At 49.1% G+C, this 16,320-nt stretch overlaps 1 protein-coding gene across 3 annotated transcripts; it reads left to right on the top strand.

The window, feature by feature from the left end:
* Nucleotides 1-288: 288 nt before the first annotated feature.
* map3k7 (mitogen-activated protein kinase kinase kinase 7) lies at nucleotides 289-16,320 on the top strand. Of its 3 annotated transcripts, none has more exons than XM_023810201.2 (17): nucleotides 289-989; nucleotides 2,669-2,779; nucleotides 3,236-3,301; nucleotides 3,449-3,494; nucleotides 4,049-4,187; nucleotides 4,857-4,981; nucleotides 5,680-5,808; nucleotides 6,148-6,278; nucleotides 6,601-6,655; nucleotides 6,921-7,039; nucleotides 7,338-7,488; nucleotides 9,255-9,335; nucleotides 11,138-11,205; nucleotides 12,221-12,320; nucleotides 12,722-12,783; nucleotides 13,200-13,315; nucleotides 14,470-16,320. In XM_023810201.2, the coding sequence occupies exons 1-17, from the start codon at nucleotides 903-905 to the stop codon at nucleotides 14,648-14,650; spliced, it is 1,767 nt and encodes a 588-aa protein (XP_023665969.1). In that variant the 5' UTR covers nucleotides 289-902; the 3' UTR covers nucleotides 14,651-16,320. The 3 variants fall into 3 exon arrangements, with proteins under 3 accessions (XP_023665969.1, XP_023665968.1, XP_023665970.1); XM_023810200.2 differs by having other exon boundaries at nucleotides 6,601-6,682; XM_023810202.2 differs by lacking the exon at nucleotides 9,255-9,335 and having other exon boundaries at nucleotides 290-989; nucleotides 6,601-6,682.

The raw sequence follows: 16,320 nt of genomic DNA, 5'->3' as shown, positions 1-16,320 counted from the left end.
TCAGGCTCAGCTGTCACCAAAGCTGGCTGGTCTTTAGGTAAATTTAGCAAATATTATGTATTGTTCTGTTATGAAAGAACCAATTTGGGGAAGAGTGTGACTCTACAAAACTGGTAATGTTTGGGGAAAAATAAATTTAAAAATCCAAAATCGTAAACATCATGTTGTACTTTTAATATTTAAAATAAATTACATTTAAAGCTGAGGCACAGTTTAAAACATGTTATTTTAAATTTGATCCTAGGGTGAGGCACACGGAGCCTGCTAGCGCACACTGACATTGCCGGCCAAATGGCGCCTCCACCGGCGAACTTCTCCGTGCAGCTGGGCCAGAAAAAAGACCGAGGGGGCCGAAATCGCAGCGACACGCACTTCCTGGAGCTTCTGCAGTGACTGCAGGGGGGGGGAGAAAGTGTCGGCGGCGGCTTCGCTCCTCAAAGTTAAAGCGCCCCGGCAAATGGGTGCAAACTCGCGGCGTCGCGAGACGAGCTCGTGCGTCGGCGCGGCTACGGGGGGCCGCTGATGATCGAAATAGTGCGCCGATGTGGGGAGCGCGGACTGAGGCCAGCGCTGCTACTCCATCCCCAGGCTGTCACCAGGCCGTCGAGCGGCCTAAACGTATCCAATAACCCTTCGCCCGGCAGAGGTCTAGGTTAACCAACTAGTAAAACCGAGGTCAAGACAGCACTAGTCTTATCCGGCCTCTGATTAAGTTAACCTGACTACACAGTTTTCCTAACCGTGGTTATCCGTGACGCTGAGGCGCTTAGCTGCCTGGCTAAGTTTCCACAGTCCTCCGGGGGAGCACCGTTTCACAGCCGGCGTATTTCTGCTACCTTCGCCTGCCTTCCGGATGTTTGATTAGCGCGTTTCTTTGTAAAATTCGGCTTTAATGAGTAGCGATGTCCCTCCCGTCTGCCGAAATGCTGGAGACGCCGCCCGGTTACCCTTTTGAGGAGATAGACTATTCGGACATTGAAGTTGAGGAGGTAAGTAGCTAGTTAGCTAGCCACGTCGTCAGCTGCAGGGAGACACGGGGCGACTCGCTTATCTAAATTCGGTATTTTCATTATAACACCTCGGCTGAGTTCCATCTCTTCAGAGAGGCACGTTGTTTATAGTGGCGTGTATAGCTAGCGAGCTACTGGCTGATTATTGACGGGTTGCAACACGACGCATCGGGGTGTCATGGTGCCGAAATGCAGATAAACGCGTATAAATGCACATAAATGTGGCTGATGTCGCTTTGTGGGGCTGTGAAGCCGGCAGGCGTTTGCGTTTCTCGCTGGATCCGCTAATCTGCCGGAGCTGCGGCGGAATGCGGGCAGTGGATTCCTGCACGCTGCTCTTTTTTCCACTTCGCACACCAGCTAAACATAGTTACTTTAATTCTAAATCAGCTAAACATAGTTACTTAAAACCTTAGCTGTAAACTGGCTAAACAGATTTTTTTAGATTCAAACCTTTCGGAACATTTCACGTTGTGTGGCTTCCCTGTCTGTATAGGTAGGTACTAAGGTACACCAAAGTGACAACGAAATCAACTACGTTTAATGAACATTAAAGATTTACCTGCCAAGCGAAATCTATATCTCTGTATACATTTATAATTAAAATCTGAGATCACGATGCCATAAAAAGCATGCTGGACACCAGAACACCTAATGAAACACAGACAATGGGAGTATAGTGAGTAGTATCTAAATATAATGTCAGTGAGCATACTCACCGTGATGGTACTTGAAGTACTGTCAGAGTCCAGGCTTGCCACCTCCCATGGGTCCATCTCCGGCAGGAATGTGCAGCTGGATTATTCCCTGAGCCTGGTGCCCCGGGCTGGCGGAGGGGGCCACAGGGCTGTGTGTACGCCAGGCAGTACAAACAGTGACCAGGGCTCTCTGGGGTTACGCATCGTACTGCGACTGACTGACGCTGATTTCTGAGCTGCCTTCATACATATATATCTCTGCTTCCAGAGTACCGGCAGGTGAAAATTGAATATTGGTCCAGGTTAGACTTCATGAATTTGAATATTTTATTTTAATACCAAATAAAGACATAAAAAAATGTGTTTTTAGTGGTTTTTTGAGACAACTATTAGGGTAACCCCTGACCGGATGAGTAGGAACCTCATTTTTATTTCCAAGGGGTTGATTGTGGAATTTCACTGCAAATCTCCTGAAAAACTTCATTTTGTAAATTTTATTATGGCAGCTTGTGTAAGAGGTTTCTCTGGGCAAATTGAGTGAAATTGAACAGTATTTGTAGTCGAACTGTCAAAGTTTCAGTGTGGATTTGAAAGAACAACAAGGCATATGTTGGCAAAAACAGAAAGAATCCTTTATTTCTGTGAAAGAAAATAATTTAAATGTATCATTTTCTGACAAAGAAGTTGAATCTGAAGCATTTTGGGCCACTTACTACACTTTCCTCGAGTCAGTGGATTTACCTGCCGGTACTTTCAGCTGTTTGTATGAAATTGTATCACATACAGTGGAAATCATCTGAAATGATGCTATTACAGATCAACTAAATCATTTAAATGCTGCAGTTCTCTGGAATGTAAAGCCTTCCACTTCTGATGGTCTGTGATTGTGGCAGGCCAGTCTTGTTTGAAAGCAGAATTGCATGCTTTAACATGGGCCGTGTGCTGATCTTTTGTTCCCAGGTTGTTGGCAGAGGAGCCTTCGGAGTCGTCTGCAAGGCCAAGTGGAAAGGCAAAGATGTGGCCATCAAAACCATCGAGAGTGAATCTGAGCGGAAGGCCTTCATAGTGGAGGTAGTCAGTCTGAGTGATGGGGGAGCTTGATTATCTGCCCCGGTTGAAGGGTGGGTCAGGGGCCGTCGTGCCACACCCTCAGGTGGAAGTTAAAACAGCCCACCCGTCCGTTTCTAACGGTGACAGATCGACGCTAATTCCTGCCGCTCCGCATTAACGGCGGCATGGAGCTTTTATTAAGCTGAGACCCGCACGCGCTCAGCTAGCCGCGCCATTAACCGTCACCTGGGAGCCAATGTGCAAGCAGCGAGACGGGGGAGGGGCGACGGCTGCTTCTTATTTAGTCCCGGTGATGGGCAAGGGGAGCCATTTCCACGGCGGTTATTAAAAGTAGGGGGAAGAGTGCAAAATGACTTTCAATTAATTTTGTTTATTGGATTAGCTACTCGGCCAAGCTGCGAGATCTCCTTCCCGTCGGTTGACGATCACGAAACGTGGCTCTTTCTCGCCCCCCAGCTCCGGCAGCTCTCACGCGTCAGTCACCCCAACATCGTCAAGCTGTATGGCTCTTGCAGTAGCCCAGTAAGTCCACGCCTGGCCCTCTTTCACAGAACGAACAGAGTTGCTGTAACCATGTGCTAAAACACGCTTATCCTAGAGCGCATAGTGAACGCCTCAATGTTGCCGTGATGATGGCGGTACCATCCCATAATATTCTCTCTTCCATAGGTCTGCCTAGTGATGGAATATGCAGAAGGTGGCTCTTTGTACAATGGTGAGTCTTCTGGTCAGCTTGGCCTTTAGGCTGTGGGGCTGAGGGTTAGCCAGTGCGGTTACAGCCGTTTTTAATGGCTCCTAATTACTCTCCAGTCTCATCGTTAAAGCGCCGCCGGGTGATTGAATCTCGGCACATAGCTTGCATGTCCGTGTACTTAATGGAGCTTTTTAATAGGAGTGCACTTGGCTGGGAGTCTTTCTTGTCTTTAAGGGAGTGCCATTGGTGGGTATGTATCTGTGTGTGCTGTTAATATTTGTAAACTGCACCTGAGTGCTCTAATCTTTTGAGGATCGCCATTCCCTTCTCATCCGTGCCCTGCTTTAATGTAGCTATGCTCCTTCAGGCCCTCACCGATAATTTCAGCATCAGTCTGAGCTTTTAGTCTCATTTACAGTGTTTCCCGTTGTGGAATCGTCATGCTTTTTTTCAGGTAATGTCGATTGCTCAGATTTTATCTGGTCTGTGATGAGGGAGAGTTTGGTTTGGCGTGTGCGTGCGTGCGTGCGTGCGTGTGTGTGGCCTCCTCACCAGCAGCCTCCTTTCCCCCGCAGTGTTGCACGGAGCGGAGCCCCTTCCCTGTTACACGGCCTCCCACGCGATGAGCTGGTGTTTCCAGTGCTCTCAGGGCGTCTCCTATCTCCACGGCATGAAACCAAAGGCGCTCATTCACAGGGACCTCAAACCACCCAAGTACGCCCTCTTCTTTCTCTGTGCTCCCTCTGACACTCCACCGCAGTGGATGTCAAAGCGTGGCTTCTCTCCATTTATGTTCTAATGGGCCCGCTGAGGTGCCTAGTTGTAGGGCCCTGCTTGTCATTTTAAGAGATTCCCTGTTATAACCATCGTAGTTTTCACAGTGTTTGTGTCCGTCTCTCCCTCCGGTGCCGTTATGGTTCGGTGGACTGTGGTGTTTAAAGCGAGCAGTGTGTAGCGGCTGTGCTCCGCGTTTATGAGGTGTCCTGGGGGTCGGAAGAGCCGCTGAATTTCTTCATTGGCCCCTTGATGGCTGAGAGCCCCTGGCTTGGCACTGCGGAATCTGCCAGCTGTTCCTGTTCCTGAGGAGCATGCTGCACCGCTGGGGAGATGTGGCCCAGAGGCTCCCCCCAATGTCTAGCCCTTGGCTGGGGTGTTTTGTCAGTGATGTGTAAATTATATGCGGCATCCAGGTGCAGCATTGTGGATCGACTGATTTGGCAACGTGGCTGCACAGCTTTTAGAAGCACTGCAGTGTTTTTGCTGCGTGTCACATCCCCGTCTGTGTGAAACACGCCTGTCATCGCCGCTTTTCAGCTTCCCGCTGCAGATGTTAGACTGGCACATGTCTCTGGGTAGCTGCGTCACCCTCTCCATCTCTCACAGCTTGCTGCTTGTGGCCGGAGGGACAGTCCTGAAGATCTGTGACTTCGGGACGGCCTGTGACATCCAGACGCATATGACCAACAACAAAGGCAGTGCGGCATGGATGGCCCCAGAGGTCTTTGAAGGTGAGTCCCGGCCCCCGGTGCCTTCCTGGGCATCTCGCTATCTAGCGAGCTGGGATATTAGGCATCGTAACGCTGCCCTTCAGTTCTTCAGCACTTGCTGGGAGGATGTTATAGACTAACACACACACAAAGTCTGTTTACGCACCCTGACCGGCTTTTAATCTTTATTCGCATGAATACCCCACTAATGCATCCCTAATTGATTTATATTACCTGCTCTAAGAATAGCTAAATCTTGCGCCATGTTGTATGACACTATAAATCACACTGATGGGATTAAAGGAAGTTCCCTGTATCGTTTAAAAACGAGCTCGGCGGCGGTCAGCTCCGAGAGCCGCCCCGCTTTGCCGGGGTCAGAGCGGCGCTTATGAGGTGCCGGTTAGTCAGACCATCTGAGATGGGAATAGCACGGCTCGTGTGCAATTAAGCCAGTCATAGGTGTCCTGAAAATGAACTTCTTAAGCTCATTTGCATCACTGTGAAATATTTCTATTATCAGTAGGCTTAGACATAATAACTTTAAAATGAGCAGACATTTAACGCTTTGGCTCTGGTGTAATAAGTGCAGTGATTAACTTTCCTGGGAGCTGTCTTAGGTGGTGAGGAAGAGCCTAATATCTTCACCCTGCGCACTGGTGAGGTGCCGGGCCCGCGGGAAATGCAGTGAGCTCATGCCAGTGGCCCGTGTTTCTCCACAGGCAGCAATTACAGTGAGAAGTGCGACGTGTTCAGCTGGGGCATCATCCTATGGGAGGTGATCACGCGCAGGAAGCCGTTCGACGAGATCGGCGGCCCCGCCTTCCGCATCATGTGGGCCGTGCACAACGGTGAGACCCCCCTCCCTGGCCTTCGGACCCCCCCACAGCTTCAGTTAGCTTAGTGGCTGGAAGCCCGCACCCCCAGAACACACCAGTGCGTATTACCTGCTGGTTCTCCTGACGCTTAGCCTCCATTTTCCAACCTGTAGTTCTTTCTTGGTGGTAATGTTGACTCATTAAGGATATTAGCTTCTAATCAGAGGGTTTTTGTTTTGGCTCCCAGTTCATTCTTACCTTTGAGGTGAGTTTTTACCCTGAGACACTTCAGTAAAAATCCCGTTGTGTGAGCAGCCGACTGTCGGATCTGACAGATCAGCAGGATGGTAACCATGTCGTCTTCTTCCTCAGGCACCCGCCCCCCCCTGATTAAAAACCTGCCAAAACCAATTGAAAGCTTGATGACTCGTTGTTGGTCCAAGGACCCCTCCCAGCGACCCTCCATGGAGGAGATTGTGAAAATAATGTCCCACCTTATGCAGGTAACATGAATCCCTCACCCCTCCCCCGGCGCTCTAAGTGGCCAGGGAGGCCCACTAGCTAAATTGATGGACGTTTTTTTTCCTCCCTCTTTGGTAATTTTTGATTCTTTCCTTCTTTCTCCATTTTCCCAGTTTATGTATTATTATGTCTTAATGAAATTATAATGTATCACAACCCATGTAACAGTGCCTTTTCTGTTGTGAAAGGCACTATATAAAAATTAATTGAATTGAATTGAATTGATTTGAATTGAATTGAATTGAAGTGAAGTGAAGTGAAATGGTTGGGATGTTCTTCTAAAGACATCTCTGCCTTTTCCAGTTCTTCCCAGGATCTGAGGAACCTTTGCAGTACCCCTATCAGTACTCAGAAGAAGGTCAGAGTAACTCTGTCACCAGCACCGGTATATCGTCTCAGGCAGAAGTCTGACCCACAACCACATAGCCTCAGTCCTTGTCATTTAGTTTTATTAAAACTTTAATTCACTTAATATTTCTTGTTGGTTTTTTTTTCCTTAAAATTGCCAAAATTGAATCCAGCCATTTGTGAATCCCCAGTTTAAAGATACACTAAGATCTCATTCTCACGGTTCCTCAGAACGTACTGGGGAGGGCTGACCGGCTCTCTCTCTCTCTCTGTAGTGTCTTTCACCAACACCAGCAACAGGAGTGACGCCAACATGGAGCCGGGCGATTCGCAGGGGAGCAACGACACCATCAAGAACATGGAGCCAAAGTTTCCAACTCAGTTCAAGCCAAAGGTTCGTTTTATCTGCACTTCAGGTTGAGGTGTTCTGAGCTTAAGTAGGCCTTAATATGGTAGACCGAGTTTTATCTTGTGAAAGAATTACGTTAATGGCGGGTGCAACCATTGCTTACTGTTGTCTGTAAAGTGTTATTTGCGTTTCACACTTGATAGTCAAACAGTCCCCTGATACATTACATGTGCACTGTTGGTGTTTCGTCGCCCTTTGGGTATCTGCTCGGTAGGCTGCTGATTCTTCCGCTTGTTGTGGATGCTTGTGATAGGAGATGACAGGATTCCTGGTGTCTTCCCAGGGGGATGGTGTATGGGCAAACCACCCACTGTCCAGCGGGGGCAGTATGGAGAGCCTGTCAGGGCGGCCTCAGTGCCTGGTGCCATCGAATAGCAAGAGGATGAGCACGGACCTCTCAGAGCTAGAGCCCCGGATGCCATTTGGATCTGCAGGTAAGGTGTGAATGTCAGTGGCATGGAGAGGGGAGAAGTGGGAAGAGAGACATGGCTTTGAGGGTGATCGGTCATCAGGCTCCACACTGGGGGTTCAAAGACGAGCTAATGCAGAGCACTGTGCAGGCGTAGCTGTGTGAGGGGGCTCTGGGTGCGGTACGGGGGTAGCTGGGTGAGGGGGCTCTGGGTGCGGTACGGGGGTAGCTGGGTGAGGGAGAGTCGGGCAGGAGGGGGCTCTGGGTGCGGTATGGGGGTAGCTGGGTGAGGGGGCTCTGGGTGCGGTAGGGGGGTAGCTGGGTGAGGGGGCTCTGGGTGCGGTACGGGGGTAGCTGGGTGAGGGGGCTCTGGGTGCGGTACGGGGGTAGCTGGGTGAGGGGGCTCTGGGTGCGGTACGGGGGTAGCTGGGTGAGGGGGCTCTGGGTGCGGTACGGGGGTAGCTGGGTGAGGGGGCTCTGGGTGCGGTATGGGGGTAGCTGGGTGAGGGGGCTCTGGGTGCGGTATGGGGGTAGCTGGGTGAGGGGGCTCTGGGTAGTGTGGGAGGTTAAGGAGAGACTCTGCAGTTAAGGTCTGAAATGGTCTCGGCTGAGCAGACAGTTGGTTGCCTTCCCCAGCCTCGTCTCACCTGCTTTCATCACTCCGAAAAGGTGCCCTGCTCTAAATAAGCAGATCTATGCATGGCAGTGCCACGGTGCCAGCCTAGCTAAATGAAACGGGAACTTGACGACCTATGTGTGCCCCCCACATGAAGCCTTAAGGTCCGCTTTATGTTTGTGCTGCTCTTCATCACCATCTGCAGCTGTAATTGTCTGGAGGTGTGAATTTATACATCTAAAGTACCGCATGGCCAGAGCAGCCATTTATGGTTTTTCTTTTATTGTGGTGTTTGTGTGAGGGCTTTTTTATCATTTAAATACTTAAGTGGGGTATTACTTTCCGCAATTTGTGGAGTTTGTAACACCACAACTAATAATCTCAATTACAAATAATTGCATTTGTATGGCTGATATTATGCTGGATAATTATACCCACTCTTTTTGTGGGGGTGGAGGTTTGTCCTTAAAGAATAGAACTTTTTAAATGGGGAAAATATACCAAATAAGGGGATAGCGTGATTGGGTATGTCTCCGGGAAGGGCACTTAAGCTGCCTTGGGATCAGATAAAGCCAGACCGCGAGTATCTCAGCGGGATGACCCATAATTTGAGAACTTGTCTTCATAACTGTGGCATGTAATAGAGCTGACTTTACCTGCAACACATTGAAAGATCCCTTTTGACTCTACAAAAAGACCACTTACATCACTGAAAAACACGACTAAACGTTTCTGCTTCCATGAAATACAAAAATCATTGTCACCTAGCTACATTTGTCGCCATTTAAAGTTGATTTGCATGGTATCTCCATCGCATTAGAGGCTGAAATCTGCTCGTTTTCCGTAATTAACGTAAGTTCTGCTTCACACGCGCATCACCTTTCTTTTAAACCTGCTACAGAGACATGCAAACATCGTCTCATTTTGCACGGTTTATGTGGATGTCTGGCATTATGTGCAGTTTTATTCATTATCTTATTACTTTTCTCTGTTGCATGACCATATGAGGTAAACGTCTGTAACCGTCCTCCTGCTTCCTGTTTACACGTGTCATGCCTGGGGACGCCTTGTTTGGCTGCTTCTAACACTCCAGCTTGCAGCGTCACCCCGCTGTGCTCCCCCTTGTGCCGCGCATGTGTGTACGCAGCTGTGTGTGTGTGTGTGTGTTTTTGCAGCACGTCCCCCGTACAAACGAGGCCACCGTAAAACCGCTTCCTTTGGCACCATTCTGGATGTCCCCGAGATCGTCGTCACAGGTACCACTGCTGGCAGTCGGGCTCCATGGCGCCTCCCGCTGGCTGCACTGTCACACGCCGCCGCTGTGTGTCGCTCCAGGTCGTTGCTTAGCCAGGTGTCTGCCTGTAGGGGGCGCCGTGAATCCTCCCGGGACTCCTCTTCCCTTCGGGGACATGGTTATTTATCATTTCAGGTTCTTTTTCAGCGGATGAGGGGCACTTTCCCCAGTTCCGCTCTAGTTCGCGGTACACCTGGAGTAACGCACCTGGCTTTGTGCTTTCTGTGTCGCCTCCCTTTAATCGACGTGCTCCATCGATCATCTGGCATGGCTTTGAGGTTCATTCAGTGGGCGGCTCCTTCCTCAGGGGAAGCTCTCACGCCGGGTCGCCTCTCAAATTCCACATGGCACGGCATGGCTAACATTCCTAACCCAGGACTTCCCAAAATCCTGGACAAATTTCCTTCTCATTTCAGACTCTCGGCTGGGATTAACAGCCTTTCCGGGTTGGGGTGAAGGTTATCGGGGGGGTCAGGGAGGGGATATCGCCTTACTTAGGTGATGGAATGGGTCTGTTAACATTGTTATTAATCAGCTTTGATTTTAATCTCTGCAGTAACACTGATCTTAAATTAATCTCAAAGTAATTTCTCAATTAATTCTGTGGTGTTCTAATTCTTGGTGAAAAGAAGCATAAATTGTGATCAAATCGTGTGTGTGTGTGTGCCCGTGTGTGTGTGTGCCCGTGTGTGTGTGCCCGTGTGTGTGTGTGCCCGTGTGTGTGTGCGTGCGTGCCCGTGTGTGTGTGTGTGTCTGTATGCAGAGCCTGTGAGGACTGTGGGAGTGATTCTCTGTGTTAGCTTCAGGGCCTCTGCTGGTTTGATGGTTAAGGAACTTATGAGTGGCCCTGTTGTCCGCCTCTTAAGTGGCTCTCTGGCTGCCTGACTGTGTGTAGATTGTGGCCCCAGGTAAACGCATCAGCTAGCACATGTGAATGTAGGGGTTGCTCTGTATGCACCTTGGCTTATTTCGGCATTGGGTCAGCGTCAGTAGATGGCAGTGTTTCTGCGGTTCTCGTTGGCGGAAGTTTTGTGGTTTTATCTTTCATTTTAGAAGTTACAACATTTAACTTTTTCTTTTATTCATGCTCATTCAGCTCTGTCATCTTGGAGGAATTGTGTACTGTTCTGTGTATGTTTGTATCTGATATATGAATACAGATTTTCATGTAGTGTTATGTTAATAAAGCACCTAAAAGTGATTATTTTCAGTTTTGAGAAAAAAATGCTGCTGTTTGAGTGTTTCATGTCACGCTGCAGTGGGTGATGCTTGTCATGTACTGATGTGGAAGGAGATGGCATCACTGCCCCCTTCTGGTGGTCTCCAGCAAGTGACTCGCAGTGTAGGGCCATGATCGCCAGTGTTGCGTTATTTGTGTTACGTTTGTGTTTGACTGCAGATTTACTTTAGCACTAGTCATGGGTGTGGGGGCAGAGCTCTCCTGGGGGGCCTGGAACTAGCTGCTAGCGCTGAGCCTCAGGCTAGCTGGTATCCATGGATGTATTTGACACACGATGTTGTGGACAGCCAGCTACTTGTGTGGTAGGCCTGCCGTGTGTGTGTGTGTGTGTGTGTGTGTGTGTGTGTGTGTGTGTAGCCATGCAGAGAGGATCAGCCCTAGCCAGCACACCAGCAAGTCAATAGCTAAATTAGCGCAGCTGTCTTTGTGCATCTCCCCAGACCCTCACCCTGCTGCAGTCTCGCCCGAGGTGCAGCACACGTGTGTCACCGTGTCCCTGTTCCCTGTCTCCCTCTCGCACGCAGCCAGCTGCGAGTCGCAGAGACGGCGCTCCGTGCAGGACTTGCCGGCCATCGGAACGGAGTCCAGCCAGGTACAGCGCTGAGGGTCGGGTGTCCTGCGGCCGTCGCGATCTCACACTGTGTGCTGTGTGCGTGTGACTCTGACCTTAACCTACAGCAGGACCGCGACTGACCAGCTGCTCTGATGGAGCTCAGACAGTAAACCATGGGTCAGGAATACTGTCAGACAAAGACTGGGTCTCATTGCTGACTCCCTTGCACGTTATGCAGCCTGTAGAAATTTTATGGACTTGTTTTGTTTGCTCCTTGCCTTGCGGTCCTCAGCACAGCTGTGTAACCTGCTTGTGATGTTTGTCAGTCACACTGAGAGTCTCCGACATGCCATGACTTCTGTCAGACACGTTTCTCCATGAGGAGGGACATGTGCTTCAGGACCTTTTTGAGTTTTTGCTCATGTTACATCGCTAGTTGTGGGAATCTAATATAGGAGCAGAATCATAAGTGCAAGGGCCCTTGAACTGACTGACATTCCTGAGAGCTTCTGTAATCCCAAAGTCTTGGGGTGTGCCTGGGCCCCCCAGCCCCGGCACGCAGTGCAGCCCCCACCCAGTGCTGGGACTTTAGCAGACAGTTGCTGATTTTTTATGCTTATAGTCAGGGGGGGGGGACGGATGTTCTTTTTTAGCAGTGTAGGTGTGTCACCGGCCAAGATTTCTTCATTATGGGGCATAGGTAACATTTTGCCTCCAACACTTTTCATGTGCAGATTAGCTTTCATGTAGAAACCTGACTTGTCAGCTGAACATCCTGTTTTGAATACCTTTCGGCAAAATATCTCCCCCTGTGCTTCTGGTTTATTATGCCTGTGTTTTCCCCTACATACCGTGGAGATGAGTATCAGGCCTTCGCTCGCAGGTTGTCTTGCATAGTCATTGCCCCTTTTGTTTGGGTTCTCAAATGTTGTCCATAGACTCACCCCACCAGCTGTTCCATGCTTGGAATTGCGGCTGTGTCTGTGGTGATTGGCTGCCATGTGACACCCCAAGATGCTGATTGGCTGTGCCTTTGATTTGGGGGCCCTTGCAGGGCAGTAGGAGTAGCAGCAGGTCCTCGAGCCCCAGCGTGAGGATGATCACGTCGGACAAGGCCGGCAGAGGCTTCGTCTTCTCCCCCGACGACCCCACAGGTATGACCGTCTGCCGTCACACACCCGTCACCTGCCTTTCGTACATGCCTGTCACCTGTGTGCTAATAATGCTCGAGAAAAGAAGCTAAGGATTTGCTCAGGAAGAAGGCTGGGCTTGATGCCATCTGTTTGTAGAAGTCTGTTTCCTGGTCTGAAGATTACGGTCATTAATCCATCGCCTGCTGTGATGTAATCACACCAGCTGCTGAGTGATAAAGTATATGTAGCGTTTGACCATGGTTGCAGACGTTGCCTGAGCTTCAGCGATGATTCAGGGCACACTCATAATGTTCTAAAGAGTTCATTTGGGTTTATAGACCTGTCATGTCTGTCGACATCTTCTGGAAGTCAGTCTGGACCAGACTGTCTTAAGAAAAATTATTTCTTTGTGCCCTCCTCAGACACCAACGGCTCCGACAACTCCATCCCCATGGCCTACCTCACGCTGGACCATCAGCTGCAGGTATCCGGGCCGCTGGGACATCCGCCCGGTCATTCCCCGAGGACTCGGGGTGTTTGTGAAGCACGAGGGGAAGGCGTCTGAATGAACCCCCACGTCTCGTGCCTTTTGTTTACTCTCCTTTGAAGACAAATGTCTCCATAGTAACCTAGCGCTCCAGCTTAATGTCAGATAAAATGAAAATGCTTAATTAAATTAAGCCTGGATGTCTGCATTTAAATAGAGAAAATGATTCCATCTAAAAGCAGAATGCCAATATCTTTGAGGGTATATTTATACTGAGATTTAGTCTGTGATTTCTGCTGTATATTTATAAGTTGTGACTGCCCTGATTGCGGTTATAAATACTGTGGCCATGCAGCCTCAACAGGCCTTAAGCGGCTGAATCAATTATTGGCCAAATGCTCGCTTATTTTCAGCCCCTTGCTCCGTGCCCCAACTCCAAAGAGTCCATGGCAGTGTTTGAACAGCACTGCAAAATGGCTCAGGAATATCTGAAGGTCCAGACAGAGATCGCCCTGCTAATCCAGAGAAAGTAAGTGGCTACTGGCCTGTTCCATCCATCCACCCATCATTCAGAACCCGTTTATCCAGACGGGGTGTACTGGAGTGCTTTTCACCCACCATAAAGCATTAGACTAGTTCCCCTTGGATGAGACACCTGCATTTGTCCCAGGCCGCTAGTCCTGGGATGAGGTGACCTGACTAAATATCAGTGTTCGTACGGCACAGAAAGTACCACATACAGGTTTTCAATGGAGGGCTGAAAGTCCCCAGAGAGTCTCTCTGTCATACATTAACTGAGCATAGGCGCAAAACGCAACACACCCGGCGCTCCCCGAGTGGGAGAGCGGCACAGTATGCTGGCACGACTGTGTGTGTTCTGCTCAAGCACTCATCGCGTATTTATAGAGGATGAGCAGGGTGCAGTCTGGTCGCCACTGGGAGAGAATCTGCTCTTTCGTAAGAGCTTTCCAGTTTATGCTGCTCACTGGCGCGGACGCCTTTTCCCAGGGACAACTTGTCTTGTCACAGGATTTAATTTTGATAGCTTATTTTTTCGGCTTTAGTTTCTCATACTGTTAAAGAGATTTGTGGGAGTTTCCCGTAATTAAAGGATCTCCCTGCCTTTGTGGCTTACCTAGCTGATGTTTAGGGTTATATCTGCATTTTGCTTTCACTTTCGCTCTCTCTCCACTTGTTTCCTGAGGATCCAGGAGTCCCTCTGTACACGCACTGACATACTACTGAAATTCATGTAAATGTCTGTGTAAACTCACTGGATCCTACGTTAAAGTAGTGTTTCACTTAATGCCTTCAGTGGACATTTTCAAGGAACATACTCCAGATGTATGATATTGATGCATCATCACGCGCTTAATATTGCGACCGTGATCTCCACCTACGCTCGATCTTCCTTTTCACATGGTTGTAAAGCTGTGCAGTTTGCACATGTGACTTTGAGTAAATGTAAAACGTGTGAAATATCACAGAGACATAACTAAACCCAGAAATAGACTGGGCTTCGCAAGAAGCCAGACGCCTATGTGACAGGTGGTTTCGGCGATGCCCTGCCGCTCCGGGCTGATGCGTTGCTGTGAGCGTCTCCGGATCGGCGCGGCACCCCGTCTACTCCTGGGTTTTTGGCAATACCTTACTCATTCATTTATTCCTCCCACGCAAATTTAGGAAGGAGCTAATCGCCGAGCTCGACCAGGACGAGAAAGATCAGCAGAACACCTCCCGCCTGGTCCAAGAGCACAAGAAGCTTCTTGAGGAGAACAAGAGCCTGTCCACCTACTACCAGAAGTGTAAAAAGCAGCTAGAGCTGATCCGGGCCCAGCAGCAGAAGAGGCAGGGCACCTCCTGATGGCCACATCCATACCGCCACCCCCCCCTTATGCCACAGAGACTCACGCACCCCCTCCCCACCCCTACATCTCATTCTCGGGACCTTCTTGTAGGGTTTAGCAGTAGTGTGGTCTGAAAGTCAGCAGCTCCCCACAGCTCTCTGTCCCTCAGCACTCCGCACCACCTCCTGTCCCATGATCAGAGGCTGGGGTCTGGGCGCCTCTGCGTTCCCGGAGCCCCAGAGAGACCCGCGACGCGCCGTGTGCCGGAATGCCGTGCCGCGTTGCCCCGGGGAGGCCGTAAAGCCGTTACAGATTTGGGACACCTCCACAAAAGAGAAAAATCCCCCAAATATATTTCCGTTTTTGCTGTCTAGTTACTGTTAAGACCAAACCTGCGTTCTCCGTCCAAAACAGGCGGTGTAGTAAATGTTCCAGACTAAAGGTACCTGAGAGCCCTGGCCTGCGACCATCAGTGACCGGGTCGCTGAGGGAGAGAGCGGAGTCGGCCGCAGGATATCACGCATTGTGAGATGACCCAGACTACCTGAGCCCCAGGTGGATTATGCAACGCTGTTTTTGATTTGACTTCTTACTTTATTTAGGAGAGAGAGATGTGTGTCGGCAGGGTCATTCGTCCTGCCCCCTGTTTGATGTGAGCATGACCTACCAAGTGATACCTGAACACCTAATATTTCATTTAGATTTTAAGGGGTTTTTGTATCGATAATTTAAAAATGCCGTGTACACTGATCGTATGCGTCACCGCGAAGAAAACGAACGCAAATCTCCAACTTCTTGAATGGGAATGCAATATTTCTGTCTTTATTATATTAAACTAACAAACTGTCACGGGCATAATGTACTTTGGGTCCTTGGCTGAACCTACTAAAAGAATAGGTATGCATTTCTCGTTCAGTGTCTCTTTCAAGAGCTCAGTATTCATATTCTAGTTTTGTTTTGTCTTGTTGAATATTTGATTATATCTTAAGGCCCCTTAATGCGAGGGTGACCATCTTTGTCTGCAGTTGGCCTTTTGGGTTTCCATGTAATCGAAACGCGTCCTCTGTTTGATTTCACCCTCTGCCTTAGAACACGACTGCTTGTGTTTTAAACGATTTTGCCGTATTTCAGACTTGATCGGTTGCACCTATAGTAACACGATGAAGCGTCTGATGAAAATGTGACTTGGTGCAAGTTTGTAGCTATAGGCGTTCGCATAAGAACAAAGCGCGGTGCATGGACTGCGCTCCGCTTTACCGCTATGTAACTTGGTTTCTGAGAAATGCGCCGCAGGTGAAATGCATCTCCAGTGCAGCCATCGTGCCAGCAGAGAGTTCCATGCGGCCGCCCCTGGTCGGCCATTTCATTCTGTCCTGAGCACCTGGCGGTCATACCGCAGTTTTGCACAATCGAGTCATTTTGCTGAATAGCCTTACCAACAATGGTAACATTAACGGACAAGACGTCCTCATGGTAACGTATCACTTAGGTATATGTAATATACGTAGATATTTAAAATATGCTACTCACTTATGGAATGCGGTGAGGTTTCCCCAATTTTTAAGGTTTTTGCATTAACATTATCGACCTGTTTATTATGTAATGTATATAAATATGTCTGATTTCTTAAGCTATGGGAATGGGAGTTAACCAGTGAAAAATCCATAATAAAATAAACTCTCCAAAG

Source organism: Paramormyrops kingsleyae, chromosome 19 (genome assembly GCF_048594095.1).
Source record: "Paramormyrops kingsleyae isolate MSU_618 chromosome 19, PKINGS_0.4, whole genome shotgun sequence".
Classification (NCBI taxonomy): Eukaryota; Metazoa; Chordata; class Actinopteri; order Osteoglossiformes; family Mormyridae; genus Paramormyrops; species Paramormyrops kingsleyae.
The sequence above is the reverse complement of the archived record's forward strand: the minus strand, read 5'-3'. Positions and strand labels throughout refer to the sequence as shown.